This window comes from Ovis aries, chromosome 24 (assembly GCF_016772045.2).
Source record: "Ovis aries strain OAR_USU_Benz2616 breed Rambouillet chromosome 24, ARS-UI_Ramb_v3.0, whole genome shotgun sequence".
NCBI lineage: Eukaryota > Metazoa > Chordata > Mammalia > Artiodactyla > Bovidae > Ovis > Ovis aries.
The window spans coordinates 14,944,815-14,965,960 of record NC_056077.1 but is presented as its reverse complement, the minus strand read 5'-3'; the positions used below and the strand labels follow the sequence as shown (position 1 = coordinate 14,965,960).

General features: G+C 50.2%; 1 protein-coding gene across 5 annotated transcripts in view; it reads right to left on the bottom strand.

The window, feature by feature from the left end:
• ABCC1 (ATP binding cassette subfamily C member 1) overlaps window positions 1-21,146 on the bottom strand; it is a 155,489-nt gene that overhangs the window by 9,613 nt on the left and 124,730 nt on the right. For 2 of the 5 annotated variants that reach the window (XM_060406312.1, XM_027961611.3), the window contains 6 exons: window positions 17,408-17,434; window positions 14,581-14,671; window positions 12,499-12,631; window positions 9,247-9,454; window positions 7,661-7,971; window positions 1,165-1,364 (listed from right to left, as the gene is read on the bottom strand). In XM_060406312.1, the coding sequence (XP_060262295.1) occupies window positions 1,165-1,364; window positions 7,661-7,971; window positions 9,247-9,454; window positions 12,499-12,631; window positions 14,581-14,671; window positions 17,408-17,434 (970 nt within the window). The remainder of the gene's footprint in view (window positions 1-1,164; window positions 1,365-7,660; window positions 7,972-9,246; window positions 9,455-12,498; window positions 12,632-14,580; window positions 14,672-17,407; window positions 17,435-21,146) is intronic. The other 3 variants (XM_027961612.3, XM_015104096.4, XM_042239823.2) reach the window with 3 other exon arrangements.

Below are 21,146 nucleotides of genomic sequence, written 5' to 3'. Positions count from 1 at the left end.
CATTGGTCTGGCAACCCCAGGGACTAAACTAGAGTTCTCCGTAAGTGATCTTCCCGGGAAACTGAAACTTGCTTTCTTAAGAGCCAACCTTTTCTCACTGAAACCTTAAAAATACACACCCATGTGTGCGTTTAAAAAAAAAGATGTCTCAGAAACTTCCGAAATGCTAAGAAAAATCATCAACTCTGAGAGGCACCCCGGATTTAAAACAAACATCTTTTGGCAGCATGGGGGGAGGGGAGAGTGAGAGACAAACGACCCTTCTCAACACAGCCAAAGGGCGCCCAGACCTAGATCACTGCTATTTTAGAAACATTAAAATGTATTATCTTTCCTTTAAAATATAGACAGATCTACGCGTTTAAAGTTAACTTTTGTATGCTATCACATAGGAACACTGTTTTTATGTTTGAAAATGTAAAGCATTCTAGAGAGGCAGTATTATCTGTTTTTTTTCCCACCACATTCTTGAAGATCCATGTGACGGATCCTCCGGGTGTGAGTTATTCCCACAGAAACCCAGATTTCAACAAACTCCCTAAACAAACTCTGCAAGGGAACTGCAAGGCCTTTCCAGCAATGCCCGATCTTTCCACCTGTCTCACACTAAGGGATTACCCGGTGTGCACTGGGTCACTGCCAGGGTGCTCTGACCCCTCCCCGGAGTCCTCTCTCTCACATCTCAAAAAACATCTTAGGATGTAAGCAAGTGAGGACGGGCCAGTCTAGATTCAATCAATAATTAGCCAACTTCTACTCCTTCTTCTTTTAAGCCCGATGCTATTCAACCATGCTTGATCCCCCAAAGGGCAATTTCACACGGTCTAACCTAATAGTATTACTAATAAAGCTGTTTCCCACACTCATCACCCAGGGGCGGGGGTGAAGAGAAGCATGTGAGGAGAACACATGCCGAGGCCGCCCTCACCGATGGTCCTGTATCACCAGGGCCACGGCTGAAGCATGGCCCTGCGAGATCGCCCGACTCAGAACTCTCTGCGCCTGCGCTTCAGCGGGCCCTGCGGCCACACGCGCGCTGACCGCGCCCGTTTCTAATGGTCCTTCCGTTCTCTCCTCTCGCCGAGGGCAAGCCTCCCCCGCGTGAGGCTGGCGCTGGGCCCCACACCCCCGCTCCGGGAGCCTCCCCCACGGCCCCGCGCCCACCTGTTGGCCACGATGCTGGGGTAGTAGGCCTTCTGGTTCTCGTCCACCTTCAGGTCGCTCTGGCGGATGAAGCGCTCCTGCTCCTCGAAGGCGCGGATGACGCTGACGCCCAGCAAGGTCTCGTTGAAGTGGGAATAAACCGGCGAGCGGCTGACCGACTCGAGGCGCTTCAGCTGCCGGGAGGAGGCCACGTAGAACCTCTAGGGGAGAGAATGGACCAGGGGTAGGCGAGGGGCCCCTCATCCCATCCTTCCAGGGCCGTGCTGGAGAAAGACTGGACGTAAATGACCCCTCTGGGGGCGGAATGCTGGACCGGGGCTGCGTTCACCCGAGGAACGGCAGGTGCGCTGACTACAATAACCAGGGCGGCAGCAGTGATAATAGCTCACGCTCCGGTGGAGCCTGGATCTCTGGTAGCTCAGCTGGTAAAGAAACTGCCTGCAGTGCAGGAGACCCTGCTTCAATTCCTGGGTTGGGAAGATCCACAGAAGGGCTAGACTACCCACTCCAGTATTCTTGGGCTTTCCCTTGTAGCTCAGCTGGCAAAGAATCGCCTGCAATGCGATTCTAGGAAGACCTAGATTTGATCCCTGGGCTGGGAAGATTCCCCTGGAGAAGGGAAAGGCTACCCACTCCAGTATTTTGGCCTGGAGAATTCCATGGACTGTATAGTCCATGGGGTCGCAGAGAGTCGGACACGACTGAGTGACTTCCACTACACTACATGCGAAGCCCAGCGTCCCAGCACTACCTGAAGCACCTTCACAGCCATCAGCTCTTTAATCTTCATCAAAAACCTAGGAGGCGCTCAATCCTGTTTCACAACCAGTAAACTGAGGTCAACCTCTTCCCTAAAGCCATGTGGCTAGGAAGTGGCGGAGCTGGGATTCGAACACCAACAGTCCGGTCTCAAAGAGTTGACCTCAACACAGCATGGCCTCTCTGATGCCACTGACCTGGAGGGTTTATGGACCCCACAGCGTTGCTTTAGGACAAGCAGACCTCAGCGTAAACCCTGCCTCCGCCTGTCCCCATGGGCAGAGACCACATCCACTCTACTCCTGTCCTAACCCAGGTGTTCAGCTCATTAAGAGACAGAACAAGAGCCCCCCGGGGAGCACTGAGGCGCTCTGACAGAGGCTGGACTGGCCATCTGAAGACTCCTCTGTTCTCCTGGCTTCAGTTTCTGCATCTGTACAAAAGGACCCGCTGAGACCGAAGTTCCCTCTCCCGGACGTGCTGAAGATGTAACGTGTCTGCACCAGCTTCAACAGCAGAGCCGGGCAAGTGAACACAGGTGCTGAGGGACATGTCTCCTGCCTCCTGGGCTGTGCTGGGTGCCCTGGGCTATCTTCAGGGGCAGAGACCTTCCATGGAGAACACTGAACAGAGTGGGCGGCTCTTGCGGGTTCTCCAAACTTTTTCTGGATGCCAGCTCACATGGGAATTTGAACCACATGTTAGGGAGTCCTCCAGGGGCCCCAGAAACTCTGAGAACCCAGGGGTGACACCAACCCAGGCCGCCTCAGATCGGGGGTTCTGCCAATCCCTGCACATGGTCAGATGCCACCTGTCCTCCAGTGGCTCCCACTGCCTTGGGATGCAGTCCAAACCCGTGGTCTGGCTCAAGGACCCCGGCATCTGCCCCCATTACCCTCTTCTGGGATCACCTCCTCTCCCGGCTTTCTTTCCTCCTGGGTGAAAACGGTTCTAAAATGTTTGACCTGCTCGACTTATTCCACTTGTCAGGTCCTCTGAATTTTATTTCCTCTAAAAAGTAAACCTGAGACTTATTTTTGTTATGGAATAGTATGATTTTTTTTTTAAATAATTATTACTTTTCTTTTAATCTTTATTCCTGGAGAGAATCCACCCTGTGGACTCACCTGATTCTTCCAAGGAGTGCCTGGTGCTCATGAATGAAAATGAAATGTTCAACCTACACCTGTCTGGTGCTGGCCTTGGGCTGGGAGCTAAGACACTAAGGCAAGTGCCAGGGAATTTTCACAGATGCCATGCAATTCTGGGGGTAGAAATTACTTATTCCGACAATCTGGAGGCCCCAACAGAATTCCACATCACCTTACCTCTTACATTCCTTTTCCTAAAAATGACTTGCAAACACTAATGTATCAGTTCAGTTGCTCAGTCATGTCCGACTCTTTGTGACCCCATGGACTGCAGCATACCATGTTTCCCTGTCCATCACCAACTCCCAAAGCTTGCTCAAACTCATGTCCATCGAGTCAGTGATGCCATCCAACCATCTCATCCTCTGTCGTCCCTTCCTTCTCCTGCCTTCAATCTTTCCCAGCATCAGGGTCTTTTCCAGTGAGTCAGTTCTTTGTACCAGGTGCCCGAAGTATTGGAGTTTCAGCTTCAGCATCAGTCCTTCCAATGAATAGTCTGGACTGATCTCCTTTAGGATGGATTGGTTGGATCTCCTTGCAGTCCAAGGGATTCTCAAGAGTCTTCTCTAACACCATGGTTCAAAAGTATCAATTCTTCAGCACTCAGCTTTCTTTATAGTCCAACTCTCACATCCATATATGACTACCGGAAAAACCATAGTTTTGACTAGACGGACCTTTGTCCGCAAAATAATGTCTCTGCTTTTTAATATGCTGTTTAGGTTGGTCATAGCTTTTCTTCTATATTTGAAAGTGAAAGTGAAAGTCACTCAGTCGTGTCCGACTCTTTGCAACCCCATGGACTGTATAGTCCCTGGAATTCTCCAGGCTGGAATACTGGAGTGGGTAGCCTTTCCCTTCTCCAGGGTATCTTCCCAACCGTGATCAAACCCAGGTCTCCTGCATTGCAGGCAGATTCTTTACCAACTGAACTACAAGGGAAGCCCTCTTCTATATTAGTGTATATTAACTGTTAATATAATTATAGTGTATATAATATACAATTCATGTATATTAGATACACACTAACGTATATCCATTTAAATTTTTTTTTCAAGTGATATAGATAGGATGATTAGAAAAACATTAAAGTCAATGATCCTGAGATAACCACTACTCTGATTTCAGTGTATAATGTTTTAATTATTTTCCAGAGAGAGAGAAAGAACACCTACCCTTACACACATACATCTTAAAAGGCTCTTTTTGAGATGCAACTTACTTCCACTGGAAAGTGTACTGAATCTTTACAGCTTGGTGAATTTAATGTTTATCTACACCTGTATGTGCACCACCGGATCAGAATCTAGGAAATTCCCTCGTGTTCTCTCACAGTCAATTCCCCGTAGAGCCACTATTCTGACTTCTATTTCATTGCTCTTGCCTGTTCTTCAACTTCATAAAAACAGAATCACACAAATGTACTCTTTTGTGTCTGGCTTATTCTGATCAGTATAGTATCTCTGAGACTCATCCTCCTTGTGTATATTAGTAGCTCATTCCTCTCTCCTGCTAGGTCATGTCTTTTGTATAAATACACTGCAATGTATGCATCCATCCTCCTGTGATGGACATTTGGGGTAATTATGAATCAAAACGCTAAGCACATTCTAGCCGATTGGTTTCTGTGATACAGTCTCTTGATTCTTTTTTTTGTTGTTGTTAAGTTTATTTATTGGGCTGCGCCAAGCCCTAGGTGAGGCACAAGGGCTCTTTGATCTTTGCTGTGGCATGTGGATCTTTGGTTGCACCATTCAAACTGTTAGTTGTTTTATGTGGGATCTAGTTCCCCAGCCAGGGATAGAACCCAGGCCCCCTGTATTGGGAGATCAGAATCTTAGCTGCTGGACCACCAAGGAAGTCCCTCTCCTAGCATACACACTGAGTGAGATGCTGCGTTAAAGGAAATCAACGCTGAAGATTCACTGGAAGGACTGATGCTGAAGCTACAATACTTTGGCCACCTGATGTTAAGAACTGACTCACTGGAAAAGGCCCCTGATGCTGGGAAAGACTGAGGGCAGGAGGAGAAAGGGGCGACAGAGGATGAGATGGTTGGATGGCATCATCAACTCGATGGACATGAGTTTGAGCAAACTCTGAGAGAGGATGAAGGACAAGGAAGCCTGGTATGCTGCAGTCCAAGGGGTCACAAAGAGTTTAACATGACTTAGCCACTGAACAACAACAATATATAGTTAAAAGCTATGAAAAAAATTGTCCCATAATCTCTAAGGATTAATAAGGCAATGTTTTCATTTTTCTACCTCCATTTCCAGTCCTGCCCACGCACATTACGCATTTTGTCAGTTATAATGACAGTGTGCCGACAACATGGGCCTTGGCTAACTTCTTTCCCTTTGTTGTTTAAAAATAAAATTGTTGGTGCCGCAACAGTGTGTTCCCAGTTCTCCTGTTAGAGGGATGTTAGCAGTCCACTGCCACATTATCCGCGGTGTGCTCAAGGCCCTGCTGCCGGCAGGCATCTGAACTGCCCTGAAGTCACCCTGGGCCTCCTTGTTTGTTCTTTTGAACTGGGTCCTCCAGGAAAAGGTCCAGCCAGGGTCAGAACACGGGTAACATTTTTGATAAATGCAGCTGGAGGACTTTTCACAAAAGCTGGCATTGATTTAAAGAGAACACCGAGAGGGTCTGGGAACTGGACGTGCTCTGATTCCCTCTTTGTTCACACACCAATGCCGGGCCACAGGGTGATGCCAAGCCACGGTGTGGGAGGGTATGGGGTCTGGCTGACCTGGCCAAGGCCTCTAGGAACCCACACCAACAGGCCACACACAGTGCAGTGTGAGGTACAGAGCACCCCGTGGCTTCTTATTCTTATTTTGTGCAACAGCTGTTAGGCTCGCATCTAAACAGCAGTCTCCCGTTAGCGTGTATGCTGCAGCTACTTTTTTAATTAAAAAAATATTTTTACTAATATACATGCATTTGACGGAGAAGGCAATGGCATCCCACTCCAGTATTCTTGCCTGGAAAATCCCATGGACGGAGGAGCCTGGTGGGCCGCAGTCCATGGCGTCAGGAAGAGTCGGACAGGACTGAGCGACTTCCCTTTCACTTTTCACTTTCCTGCATTGGAGAAGGAAATGGCAACCCACTCCAATGTTCTTGCCTGGAGAATCCCAGGGACAGGGGAGCCTGGTGGGCTGCCGTCTATGGGGTCACACAGAGTCAGACATGACTTAAGTGACTTAACAGCAACAGCAACATGCATTTGATGACTCTGAATTTAGAACACTTAAAATCAGCATGAGCAAGGTAAAAAGGTGTCCTTTTCAGGGGCAGGAAAGCACAGTGACAGTTACATCAGACGTGAGTTCACATTCCCAGTTCTGCCCCCTGGACCTCAACATGCTGATCTGTTAACTGGAAGCACCACAGTGAAGCTGATGCAGCCATCAAATACTCCCTTACTCTGTTCACTTTTCTTGAGCTTATTTGTGATGGCTGGAGCTCCAGCAGCCATCTTGGACCATGAAACCAACTTAAGAATGGAAGGCAAAGATGACAGAAGCACACACACAGACACACACACAGACACACACACACACACACACAAACAAAACAAAACAAAACAGTGAAGGAATCTGAAGCTACCAAACTCATGAAGCTGTCAGATGTGTGCGTGTGTGCTAAGTCGACTCAGTTGTGTCCGACTCTGTGTGACCCTATGGACTGTAGCCCACCAGGCTCCTCCGTCCATGGGATTCTCCAGGCAAGAACACTGGAGTGGGTTGCCATGCCCTCCTCCAGGGGATCTTCCCAGCCCAGGGACTGAACCCGCATCCTTATGTCTCTTGCATTGGCAGGTGGGTTCTTTACCACTAGAGCCACCTGGGAAGCCGGAAGCTGTCTTATCAGCCCTGAATAGCACACCTCTAAATTTCTACTATGGCTTCCTTGATGGCGCAGATGGCCCTGGGTTGGGAAAATCCCCTGGAGGAGGGCATGGCAACCCACTCCAGTGTTCTTGCCTGGAGAATCCCATGGACAGAGGAGCCTGGTGGGCCACAGTCCCTGGGGTTGCAAAGAGTCAGACATGTCTGAGCAGCTCACACTTCCACATCCACTTTCAGATTCCTATCACAGGGGAAAAAATATCACAGCTGTTATTATCATGTCGCCATTATCTGCCCTGGAGAAGGAAATGGCAACCCACTCCAGTACTATCGCCTAGAAAATCCCATGGATGGAGGAGCCTGGTAGGCTACAGTCCACAGCGTCACAAAGGGTCAAACACGACTGAGCGACTTCACTTCACTTCACTTCTTCATGGCTATAGCTTATTTCCTTTTAAAACTTTCAGCTTAATAAAACGCTTATTATTAGGAAAAAAGGATGTTTGATTATTGCAAGCTGAAAGCCATCAACTTAGGTATTCAAAACCAACAAAAACAAACCTTAACCATCCTCTGGGACATCCTCCACAGCCTCACGCTGGGGAAACTTAAGTGGTCCCCATTTAAGTTAAAAGTAGAAAGTTTAAACCATTTAAACTTAAATGGCTCTCTCGGGACAGTGACACAGAGCAGGGCTCGTCCTGGATCCCAGGACCCACCCCTCACCTGCACAAAGAAGTAGATGAGGCCCAGGGGCGGGATGATGACGGCAGCCATGGGCGTGGCCAGCAGGATGATGATGCAGGCGCCGATGACGTTGAACAGGGAGCCCATGAACATCTTGATGACCTGCGGGATCATCGAGTCCACCGTGTCCAGCTCCTTGGAGAAGCGGTTCACCAGGTTCCCGCTGGGGGTCCGCTCGAAGAAGCTTATGGGCGACCGGAGGACGTTATGCAGTAGGTCCAGGTGCAGGCGGCGGGAGGCGAAGATGCCCCCGATGGACACCGCCATGGAGTAGCCGAACACCGTGATACCTACAAACACTCTCGTGTCAAACTCCACGGCAGGAGAGGGACCGAGCTGGGGCAGGGGCAAGGAGCCATGTGACCATGTGGACAAAGCAGCCTGGACTCCCAGCTTCTAATAACAACCATAATGGTGGCTATTATTAACCCAGCACACACTATGTGCAAAACTCACCGTGTCTTTTATGTGCATCTAATCCTTTTGAGGACCCTGTATATGTTCTATTAGTACCTGTTACAGATATGGAAGAATACTGGAGTGGGTAGCCTTTCCCTTCTCCAGGGGAATCTTCCCAAGCCAGAGATCAAACCCAGGTCTTCCGCATTGCAGGCGGATTCTTTACCAGCTGAGCCACCAGGGAAGCCCAACTGAAGCTCAGATGGGTGAACTCCTTTGCCCTCAGGAAGAAGAGGGTGGGCTCTGAGCCACACTACCTTGCTCAGTGCCAGCTCTGCCATGAATAAGCTGTGTGACTTTGGGCAACTTACTGCACCCTTCTGGGCCTCAGTTTCCGCATCTCTAAAACTAAGAAAAATGAGCTCCTACCTCATGTGACCGCTGCAAAAGTAGAATAAAACACCTTAAAGTGTTGACAACAGAACCAGACATCAGGTAAGTGCTGCAAACGTTAGCTATGACTGGTAATGCTGTTGCGTCTGGGGATCTTTGTGGGACCACAGGAAGGGTATACACAGGACTTCTCAGCATCCTCCCTGTTAACCTCTGAGGTTGGATCATCCTCCACTGTGGAGTCTGCACTGGGCACTGCAGGACGTTTAGCAACATCTGGCCTCTAGATCCCAGCAGCACCTGCCTCCACGGGGAAGTTGTGGTAACTTCAAGTATCTCTAGATATGACTAAACTCTAAGTACCTCTAGACATGAAGGTAGCACTGCCTGTGTTACGAACCACAAGTAGAAACTAATTCCCGCCTTTGGGCGGAAGGCAAAAGTCCACAAACAGGACTTCACAGAAACTCTATCACCCTGCCAGAACAATGAGGGGCAAGGGTCCCTGGTCACCTTCTGTTTCTCAACTCATCTGTAAAATAGGCACGTTGGAGCTCCCTTCCCCTCTGTCTCCCAGAGCCACAGGAAACAGAGCATCCGAGAAACGTTCATTCTACAAATATCTGAGTGTCTATTATGTGATAGTGTTCATGTGTGTTTGGCTTGGTTTGTGGATCTAACAAAACCCTGACAAGTTGGGGGATCTGATTCTATAACAAGAAATGGAAGTGGCTCCTAGTGCCAAGAGCAAGTGGGGGCCTGGGGAGGCTCACCTTGTGAAATGCCCAGGGCTCCATAGACACTCAGCCGGACTTTCGTGTGCTCCTGGGTCCCGTTGATGATGGGGTCATCCGTCCAGAGACTGAGCCAATAGTTAGAGGCCAGGGAAGCCACGTGGTTACACAGGAAAAGGAAGATGCTCAGAAAGGAGATGAAAAGTCCAATCGCCTTCATGTAGTCCCAGTATACGGAGAGCTTGACCTGAGACCAGGAGAGAAGGCATCTTACAGAACACACCCACCAGCCATGCCTACCCAAGGTAAGCAGCCTCAACAGACCCTGTGCAGTCCACTGTCCCCACCTGTGCTCAAGCATACAATCCCTTTCCCCTTAGTTACTTGGCAAAGAAATCAACAGAAGCAAAGCCAAGGTTTCTGCCCTCATGGAACTTCCGGTTGAGCAGTAAGACAGGCTTTCATCAAATAACTGCCCAGATAAATGTATAATCCCAGAGAAGGGCTGGAAGTGGTACATGATTCCACGGGAATATGAAACTGGGTACCCTGACCTAACCCAGGGTGGAGAGGAATCAGAGGAGGTTTGCTGTAAGGAAGGGACATCAAAGAATTAACCAGGTGAAAATGGAAAAAAAAAAAAAAAAGGCATTCCAGGCACAGGGACCAATATGTGCAAAGGCCCTGAGGTAGGAGGGAAGCAGAAAGGAGGCAAGGCTGGAGAACAGGGAGTGGCTGGACCACACAGGACCCAAGGGATCCTGGACAGGATTAAGTTTTACTCCAGGACTATCAGGAAGGCATCAAAGAGCTGGAAGAAAATGGGGAGATGGGACCTGTTGCCTAGCAACCATGACCAAGTGTCATACCCACTCCCCACACCTCAGTCCTCTGAACATAATACCAATTCCTGCCCCTCGCAACTGGCCTCCAACCGCTGGGCACTTGCTCATCCTGTTTCCCAGCTCCACGGAGTGACAGCTGGGGGCCTCTTTTACTCCGGTATCTCCTGTGGAGCCCCTCATGGGGTCCATGTAAGTACATGTGGTGACTCAAAGCGCAGCTGCACACCACGGATGGGTGCAGTGTGCTCTGGGTCAGCCTGACACCCAACCTGCGTGACGTGGATTCGGCAAACTCCAGGTATCTTTCCCTGTGTGTGTGCTCCCTGTCACATCAGGCTTTTCATGAGGGTGGACTCCTCATGAATGGGATTAGTGCCCTTATAAAAGGGATCCCTCACCCTTCTGTCATATGAGGATGCTGCGAGAGGATGGCCGTTTATGAACCAGGGAGCTCTCTCACCAGACACTGAATCTGCTGGCGCCATGATCCCAGACTTGCCAACATCCAGAATTATGAGCAATAAATGTATGGTGTTTCTAAGCCACCTGTACCACGGTCTTCTGTTATAGCAGCCCAAAGGGACTAAGACAGGTATTAAAAACAAAGCCCCAGCTGAGACCTTCTCAGTGATCAACAGGGACATCTTAGACACTTGTAAGCTTGGTTCCAGACTACTACAATAAATCGAATATCCTGATAAACTGAGCCACATGAATTTTCTGGTTTCCTGGTGCATATAAAAGCTATATTTATGCTATACTGAAGGCTATTAAGTGTGCAATAGCACTATGACTAGAAACACAATGCACACACCTTAATTAAAAATACTTGGTTGTGTACCATTTCACGCCAGTCAGAATGGCTGCGATCCAAAAGTCTACAAGCAATAAATGCTGGAGAGGGTGTCGAGAAAACAGAACCCTCTTATACTGTTGGTGGCAATCCAAACTAGTACAGCCACTATGGAGAACAGTGTGGAGATTCCCTAAAAAACTGGAAATAGAACTGCCATATGACTCAGCAATGCCACTGCTGGGCATACACACCGAGGAAACCAGAATTGAAAGAGACACATGTACCCCGATGTTCATTGCAGCACTGTTTATAATAGCCAGGACATGGAAGCAACCTAGATGCCCATCAGCAGATGAATGGATAAGAAAGCTGTGGTACACATACACAATAGAGTATTAAGCAGCCATTAAAAAGAATATATTTAAATCAGTTCTAATGAGGTGGATGAAACTGGAACCTATTATACAGAGTGAAGTAAGCCAGAAAGAAAAACACCAATACAGTATACTAACGCATATATATGGAATTTAGAAAGATGGTAATGATAACCCTGTATGTGAGACAGCAAAAGAGACACAGATGTATAGGACAGTCTTATGGACTCTGTGGGAGAGGGAGAGGGTGGGATGATTTGGGAGAATGGCATTGAAACATGTATAATATCATATATGAAATGAATTGCCAGTCCAGGTTCAATGAATGATACTGGATGCTTGGGGCTGGTACACTGAGATGACCCAGGGGATGGTACGGGGAGGGAGGTGGGAGGGGGGCTCAAGATGGGGAACACATGTATACCTGTGGTGGATTCATGTTGATGTATGGCAAAACCAATACAATATTGTAAAGTAATTAACCTCTAATTAAAATAAATTTATATTTAAAAAAAAACTTGGTTGCTAAAGTGCTACTCATAATTTGGGCCTTCGATGAGTTGTAGTAGTAACATCAAGGATCACAAATATTATAATGTTAACATAGTATAACAATAATAAATATAATATTTTATATTAATAACAAACTATAGTAATGATAAAGTTTGAAATATTCTAAGAACTACCAAAATGTGGCACAGAGAGCCAACGTGAACAAATGCTGCTGGAGAAATGGCACTGATGTTCAACATAAGATTGCCATATACCTTCAATTTGTAAAAAACAGCATTTGTGAAGTACCACAAAACCAAGTGCCATAAAACAAGATCTGCCTGTAATAAGGGCAAAAATAGAAAATAAAAAGAAGTGAAAGATAATCTTTTCTGATGACACAATTAATGTTCTTCAGGGCTGCGTCTGTGATGACTTGAAACCGACCCACACAGAGCTGACCGCTGTGAGGCTGGAGCCTGGATTCAAGGCATCGCGTCATCTATGGCCACCAAGGCCCCAGCTGCTCAAAGGAGGCAGCGGTCAGGCAGGCAGAGACTACAGATGCCAACCCTGGAGCCTGAGCGTTGGGTTCACATCCCAGCTCTGTTGCTCACCAGCCGTGACCTGTGGCAAGTCACCTTGGCCCTCCACCCTGGTTTCCAGCGCTTAAAACAGTACGTTTCAAGCCTCCTGGGGAGAAAGACGTAAGTCAAGATGACCAGAACACCCCGCCCAGGGCCCAGCCCCCGCAGACGCACAGCAACCTGACCGCCATCCTCACCTGCCCCGTCTGAGCCTTGTCCGCCTCCACGAGCTTCCAGGTCTCCTCTGTGGGCCCGGGCTTCTGCAGCTCGGCGGTGCTGGTGTGATGCCGGCTCACATCCCCGCTGTAGGAGGAGGAGTTGCTGAGCTGCCTGGGGAAGCAAGGCACACGGGTGTCCCCCAGATGAAGGCCCTGGGCAGGGTCAGTGCCCCCCCACCCCCCGCCCTAATCACCAGGCCTCGTTCACGCTCCTGATTATGTAGAGGAGACTCATAGAGGGGAGGGGTCTGCCCCAGGGTCCCATGGGAGAACTATTCCTTTAGGCAGATTTTATTCAAAAAGCATCTCCCCTCCACCCCCACCCCGTGCTCATCAGCTTTATGCGGATCATGACAGATCATCACCCAGAGAGCTTTCCTCCCTGGGGAGGTGTGTGCTTGCGGGACGTCGTGGGGTGTGTGTGTTCATGTGTGTCCGCGTGTACACACAGCTCAGATCCACATGAGCAAAGGATGGGGTGCAACTTCCATCCTGTAGTCAACTCTGCTGCCTTCTTGGTTTGTTTGTCTGCCCCGATGCTGTGAGTGTGGAGGTGGGAGGGGCCCAGGGAGCTGGGGACGGAGGGGTCCTCCAGGATGCGGCCAGTTAGGGACTGAGGAACCACGTCCTGCCAGCAGCCTCGTGCATTTGGAAGAGGATCCTTCCCCAGACGAGCCTTCAGCTGAGACCCCAGCTGATGCCTTGGTTACAGCTTTTGAGAGACCCTGAGCAGAGGAGCCAGCTAAGCTGTGCCCAGACACCCCGACCCATAGGAACTGAGATGGCAAACCACTGAGCTTGTGATCACTTGTCACGCAGCAATAGAAAAATGAATACCCAGTTGCTGTGTGTTTCTGCTCGGTCCACCCATGGCATGCTGCTGCAAGCGTCCTGTGGTCACCTGCTCCGAAACCCCAGGACTGCCTGCAGGCGCCTGCCCCATCTCAGCCAATTCTTCCCTTATGCTGGCCACCTGCACAGACCAGGGCAGTGCCCCCTCAGCCCCGTGCATGCTCCAGGCAAAGCACTTTTATGCGTGCTTCACACACATGCCAAGCTCACACCCTGACTGCTGCCCGAGCAGAGAAGGAAGTGTGTTGTGTACGACACACAGCTGGGCGCAGGAGGGGACTGTGGGCAGGGTTCTGAGGGGCACAGAAGCTCATGCTCATTTTCTTCCCAGCCCATGTCTGTGAAATCCCCCCACCCCTAAAGAAGTAACCCCAGGCAGCTCCAGCTCACCTAAAGAATAACCGCGCAGCATTTACTGAGTGCCGAAGGCAGGAGGTACAGTTCTAAGCGCCCACATGCCACATCACAGAAGCCTTCCTACAATCCTACACGGCAGGGGCACCAAAGACCCCATTCGACAATGGAAGAAACTGAGGTACAGACAGGTCAATGCCGCTCCTCCAAATACCCCATGATCTGACCAAAAGCAACCTTCTTTAAAGCACCAAAGCATAAAACTTAGGAGCACTGGCTCAGAGGCTGAACTCAGGTTCAAATATTCAAGCCTGGCTTCTCTCTGGCTGTATGGCCTGTGGACAGCTCTCAGTCTGCCCACCTATAAAATGGGAAGATGAGAGAAACTACCTCCAGGTTTATGGACTATACAGGACTTGGCACTGCACCTGGCTCCTTAATGGCACATAAAACACAGCTGCTACTGCTACTGTGACTATTTTGAATTGGCTGTTGGCTCTTATAGCCTCAACATTCCAGGCCCCACTGAGTGACTTGAGCAAAGAGCCACGCCATGTAGGGAGCTTGAGTGTCAGAAGTGCAGACGGATGGTTAAATCCAGCTGTGAGGCCTGCGTGAGCCATGCCCCCTGGCAGGAGCACAACGAGGCTTCCCCTTTGAGCCTCTACTCTCTGGGAAGTGAGGTTCTGCCAGGATTTGGGGTGGGGGGGGGTGGTGGGGGAAGCAGAAGCTAAAGTCTTTCTTTTGGCGTTGAGCCTTGCTGCGGACACCCCATTCCTCCTCCCTCCCCACTAGCAGGGGGAGACACGTGGTGCCGGGAAAATCCACAGGGTCCCCCGGCCTGCTCCACCTCACCTCTGCATTTGCTTCCCTGCAGTGTCCGTCACCAGCATGCCGTTCTCCATCTGTTTCACCTCCTTCCCTGGACCGCCGACGCCTGCCAAGCCTGGCAGAAAGGAGGAGGGGGAGGATGGTGATTTCAAGGGCTGGACACCAACACCTGTCACCGTGTGGGGAGACGACAGACAACCTGGCCGCCAGGAAGCTCAGAAAGCAAGACCTGCTTTGCAGCGGCCACAGACAGGCTTCCCGGCTGGCCAGCTCTCTCAGGGACAGGGATGGTGTTTTGCAACCATCTCAAGAGTCCTGAGCAAGTGCCCTGTGCCAGCAGCAACCAGCAAAATCCAGTTCTGCTGATGGTCTCTGGGCTGTGTGCAGCCTGGCTCATGGGGTCAGGACACAAATGAACCATGCAGGGGAAAGGACACGCTCTTCTGGTCCCCAAGCATCCGAGACAGGGGTGAAACCCCAAATAAATAACAACCCCTGTGGACAAGGGCATCAGATAGTGGAGTCCCAGGCGCCCCCAGCCAAGGGGTTAACCCACTGGTTGCAGGATCAAGGGGAGGTCCTGAAGATCGGGGTAAGGGGTTACCTGGGACTGCTGGGGCAGTGGCTGTTCTCCCAGTAATACGGAACTATTTCAACAACTGAAACAGGCACCACGGGCACACCAGCTGGGTATCTGCTCCAATCCCAGGAAGTATCCGCCCAGCATTAAGACTGATCCCTGTCACCTTAGGGACAGTGGCTGACATTTATTCAGTGTCAGCCACTGCGCTCTGCTGAAATACATTATCTCCTTTAATCTTCCGGCAAGTCAGGGATATGTTTATTACCGCCCACTCTGCACTGACTTCCTCACTCTTTGGTGCCGGGAGACAGAGAGCAGGAGAGAGAACGTAACGTAGGACTCCAAAGGGCTGACCCCGGCAGAGGATGCAGGAGAGAAGCTACAAAAGGGTATGAATACACAGCCGGCAGCGAACTCGCGAACATGCTGATGCGACATGAATCAAAGCAGAATCCAGCAAGAGTGACTCTCTCAGGCAACAACCACGGGAAGTGACAGAGGATGGCAAGGAAGCAGGGCTGGGGGTCATTCCTGGGCTGATGCGGGGGCCCTGAGCCGGTGATTCTCAATCTTGGCCGTGTGTGAATCATCTGGGGATGACCTGGGGCCGGCCCTGGCCCCTGCACTGACTCTGCCAGGGAGGCTGACCCCACGCTGCGAGCAGTCAGGGGGCTGGGATGCGTGGGAAGTGCTTGCTCACCTCCTAGCTGTGTGAACTAGGGAAGCAATGAACCTCTCTGAGCCTCACTTTCCACATCTGCAGAATGGGAGGAACAGCAGCACCAGCCCCCATGAGCAAGAGGAAGAAATGACGCTGCGCTTGTTGAATGGAAGACTAGGTCATGGTGCTTACTGTTATCTGCATTTTCAAACGTGTTCCGTAGATAATTCTGGGGCACATCCACGACTGAGAATCACTGCTTTAAATGTTTCCTTTAAAATCAGCAATTTTTTTTAAATTGGGGGGGGGGGGAGTAAAACAAATGAAAAAGAAGAGTGATAACAGGTAGGACTTCCCATGCAGCGGCCTGCAGACAGCGCAAGCACACATGCACAGCACTGGGGCCCAAGCCTGACCCTGACTGTCTTCCGCTGTGCAGGGTGGGGTGCTTTACAACACTCCCAGAGACCCCCGTCTTGCAACAGGTACTTCAGAGAGCCCCGTCCTGCCCAGCTGCCCAGGCGCCCTCTGGAACCTCAGCCTTCTCTACCCCCTCCTGCTTCACATGCAGTGGAGGTCCCCTTCATCAAAACCCTATTAGCCCACTGGCGATACACCAGCTGGGGCAGCTGGAAAGCCTTCGTCTGCAAGGGAGGGACCGTGAGTCCCAGGAGGAGAATGGGAATGTGTGCGCTACATCGTCCTATTCTTTGCAGGGGATTTGCCCCTTTCCCCCGTCTCCCAGGATTCCCAGCCAAGGGGGACCCTGCCCAAGGTCAGCCCATCAGGACCCCTCCCCCAGAGGACTTTGAGTGGTGGCCCCACAAGGACCAAAGATCTGTACAACTGCTCTGTCCCCAAAGGAGTCTCAAGTCCAGAGCTCCCAATGTCTGAGTCTTGATCATCCACTTTTGCCTTTGATTTCTGCTATCTGCTTTTGAGTTCCTTTTGCTACTTGGAATCCTACTGGTAAACACCCCTGTTTAAGTGGCCAAAATCAGCTTCAGTCGCTGTCAAAAGGGGCCTTGGTGTGAACCCCCAGCCACACACTGCTGGCTCTGGAAGGCAGAAGGCATGGGTCTGCTCTGGGGCCAGTTCATGCCTTTCTGTCACTAGAGGGAGACTGGGCAGCCTTTCCTGCTCAAGTTCTTCTAGAAGACATGCCACCTCTGGGCACCCCTGGCACCTGCAGCTACTCCACGAGGGGCTCATCACCCTGTGCTTGGGTCTTAATCATGCCCAGGAGGTGTGGGTGGGATCGTAATAACCAAACTGCTACCATGCATCTTCCACCTACTGGGTGCTGGGCATTTCACAACCAGGGTCTCTTTCAAGGCTTGCTGCCTGTGGTCATCTGACCTGCGACACAGTACAGCTTAGCCACGGTCACTCAGTTGACCAGTGAGAGGTGGGGAGAGTCGATCTGTATCCCCAAGGGACAACCGCAAAGCTGGCACACAGTAGGTGCCCAATAAATGCTGGATGAATGACGGAAAGGGATGGAAATGCAGACGTTCACGGGCCCCTCCCCAGGCATGCAGCAGCAGGACAAGTCATGTGCAGCCTCGAGCTGCAGGCACAGCCAACTCCAACCCGCTGGCACTGACCTTCCTCCTCATCCACCACGTTGATGCCTAGGAATTCACAAGACCCAAGAAAGTGTTAAGAACCAAGGCAAAAGAACCCTCCCCATGAGACCCCCATTTAAATGCCCAGAGAAGGCGGATGAATGTTTTTCCTTAAAGGTGAGGGGCAAGGACAGCTAAGGGACCTGTTGCGTTTGTGCTTTTTGGTTTCCCCATCCCACGTGATCTGGGTGTATCCCTGACAAGAACACTACTGCCTGGGGCCTGCTCCCTTCTCTAAAAGTTCCAAGTGTTTAAACATAAGGAAAGCTAGAAAAATGCAGGCTGACCTTCTGTCTTCACGCCTGTTTTCCAGGCACCAGAGGGAGAGAGAGAGAAAGTATTACAGTGTGAAGGGCAGGCGTGCCAGCCAGAAGGTGGCACAGGCCCCTAGCCAGTGCACAGTCCTTGCTTCTTCAAGGGCACGAACACCTTGCTCTGAGCCAGTTCCACGTGGAGAGGAGGGGGGAGGGGTGGTGACTCGGCTCAGATATCATCTGGGACCTTCCCAGGCTAGGACAGGGACCCATCTCAGGGTCCTTCCAACTCCCCAGGCTCGCCTCCCTCACACGTTTAGCACCGTGATGTCCTTGATTATTTAGCATTTTGTCTCCCCCATCAGACTGTGAGCTCTCGAGAGCGCATTCCGAGGTCTTATCTACCACTCTATTCCCAGCACTTTGTGCATCTGATGGCCATGTGGGGTTGCACAGGATGTGCACTGCACAATCCACAGGGCACCATTCCACATGGTAGCTCAAGTACCAGATGTCCCCGTGGCACACAGCAGAGAAGCAGATGGACAAATTAACAAATGAACGGCCACAGAACAAGCAGAGATGACCTTCCAATGCCGGAAGAGGCACCATATCAGACACAGTGATGCCATGTCGTAGCCCAAATCCACAAAGCTGGTTTCTGAACCAGCCCTGAGAGAAATGTGTAAAATCGGCTCACAGTTGTTCCCAATCTGGGGTATATACACAGCTGTGTTACTGTCCAACCACTACGCAGGACGTGCCTTAAACGATACAGATGTAACTCACTCATTCACTTATTAACACATTCCCTGAGTATCTATGATGCACCAGGCACTGTTCTCAGTCTTGGGGACACAGAGGTGACCAAAAGCCCTCACAGAGCTTGGATTCCAAGGGAGAGAAAGAGAGTATAAAGTAGCAGATCCAGAATTTACTGTGAGGCAGTGTTAAACGCTACAGAGAAACAGAAAGCCAGGTAAGGAGAAAATATGAATGATGCGGGGGTGGGGGAGTTGGGAGAGGAGGATCATGTAAAATAATTCAGAAGCAAAGACATAAGACTTATAACCCAATGGCTCTCCCTGAGGGCTTCCGAGCACCCAGGGACGGGGCTGTGATGCTGGTAACCAGGCATCTCCCGGCCCTTGAACCACATAAACGCTGCCTGGGCCGAGTGTTCAGCCAGCCGCTCATCCTCAAGGCTGGCACCTCGCAGGCTGTTTATTCTCAAGAAGGTTCTGGAACTCTGCCTGGGCAACAGCCAGCAGGCAAGCTTCCCCCTTGAGGGAAGAATTCAAGTCACTGCTTTACAGTCAATGCCGGGTTTTTGACCAAAAACGGAATCGACTGGCTACATCACCCGGCCCGAGCCTCCCGCCTCAGCCCTGCAAGTTCTTCAGACTCAAAAGGGGAAGAAACACGGACACTGAGGACAGAGGGGAGGAATGTGCCATCTGTCTGACGGGCTCTCCAGCTGCTGTTCGGTGCTTACGACTGACTTTTTTTGCAGCAAGGGGAGGCACCTGGGACCTAGTGTTAAACAAAGAAATGAAAAAGAGGGACAGAAAAACTGGCGACAAAAAGGCACCCTAGGAAAAAGGTCCTAAATGAAAAAGACAGGTGGGAAACAGGCCAAATGCCAGGGCAGCTCCCCTCGGGGTGGTGGGAGAGCTGAAGGACGTTCTTTTTGCTGGTTCTTGGAGCTGTTCTACCATTTGCCATGGTCTACAAGCGGCACATATTTTTGATTTTATAATCAGGTTAAAAAAAAGTTCAAAAAATCTGGAAAAGAGGGGAATAAGACTGAGTGACAAGGTTGAGAAAATAAGACTGGAATAAAGTTTCGAAAACCGGTCACGTTGCTGGAGTCAAGGTCTTTCTCCCAAGATAAGGGAAGAGCCTGGGCAGAGAGAAGTCAAAGCAGAGTGGCTTTCACACCCTCAGCACCACTGACATCATCGGGGGGTGATTCTCTGCTTCTGGGGGGTGGCGGGGGGCAGGCCGGAGGGGGCTGCCGCGTGCATGGCCGAGTGTTTAGCAGCATCCTTAGTCTCTCCTGATAAGATGCCAGGGATGCCCCCCCTCCCTCATTATGACAACCAAACACACCTGCAGACATTGCCAAGTGTCCCCGGGAGGCACAAATATTGTTTGCAAACTGCCATTCTAGGTTTTAGGTTCCTAATAAAGTCACCAGAGTAAATAAACATGTTCTATACCTTCCAGGTACAAAGGTTAATGAACCACTTTGTCAATCTCTTTGCCAACAAACAAAAAGTCTCCTAGAAACAGGATAAGGCATATTCCCGGGGAGGGAGTCAGTAGCACCCCCTCGGCTCCTGATGCCTCCCATCCCAAGCCTAGATCCCATTCTCCATCTGAGAGAGACAGAATTCCCCCAAACCAAACACTCGCCCTCCAGCCTGGGTGTTCTACAAAAGACGTGATTAATCCAACACGGAAACAAAAATTTCCCTTTAGAAGGAGCCAAAAATGTGTTTCAGACAAATCCAAGGTCACTGGCACTGGCCACAGCTGAGCAAGATTGGTCCCTGACGCCAAGCCTTATCGTCAGGATCCCTCCAGAGAGGTGAAAAGACCGGAGGGTGCGGGGAGAGAGCAAATTTGATTTTAGACCCACAGTCAGAGGACCTCTGTGACCTGCCTAGCAGGGGGCTGAGTGACTAAATTGGAGAAATGACCCCACAGTGGTGCAAGGGCACTGGATGGTATTTTTACCACCAAAATTAAGTGCTGACGTGCACACACAAAAAATTTTTTAATTGGCAGCATCCCATGTTCTGCATAATCTGCTTTGGATATGCGTGTGGCTGGGGACAAAAAGAAGGGAAAAAAAAAATCCCTTCTGTGGCCAATAGGGTGTAAGGACTGTCCTTGCTCACCTGGAAAGAATGGGGAGAAGAGAGAGAATTCATTCTGGGGAAAAAAACTGAGATAAATCCATAGAGGGTTATTTTTGCCTAAACGAAGGAAATGGCAACCCACTCCAGTGTCCTTGCCTGGAGAATCCCAGGGATGGTGGAGCCTGGTGGGCTGCCATCTATGGGGTCGCACAGAGTTAGACATGACTGAAGCGACTTAGCGGCAGCAGCCCACCAAGCAGATGTGGGAAATATGTTATTTCAAAATTGCTACCACACTTTGTGTGACCTTGGCTTGACTTGGGCTAAGAGACAATCTGAGAAAGGAGACTCTGTAGCAAGAGGAGAGCTGGTTAGACTTGCAGCAGAACTTTCCGACCACAGGAGCATAGACATGTAGAAACTCATTTGATCGGGCATTTAAATGCTTAAAGGGAGAGTTGGCTATCTCACATTGGCAAAAGTAAATACTTTTCTTTTAAAACCTCTAGGGTTCGCAGCAGCACTATTCATAATAGTCCAAAACGGGAAACAGCTCATATGCTCATGAGCCATTGAATGGATAGATAAAATGTGGTG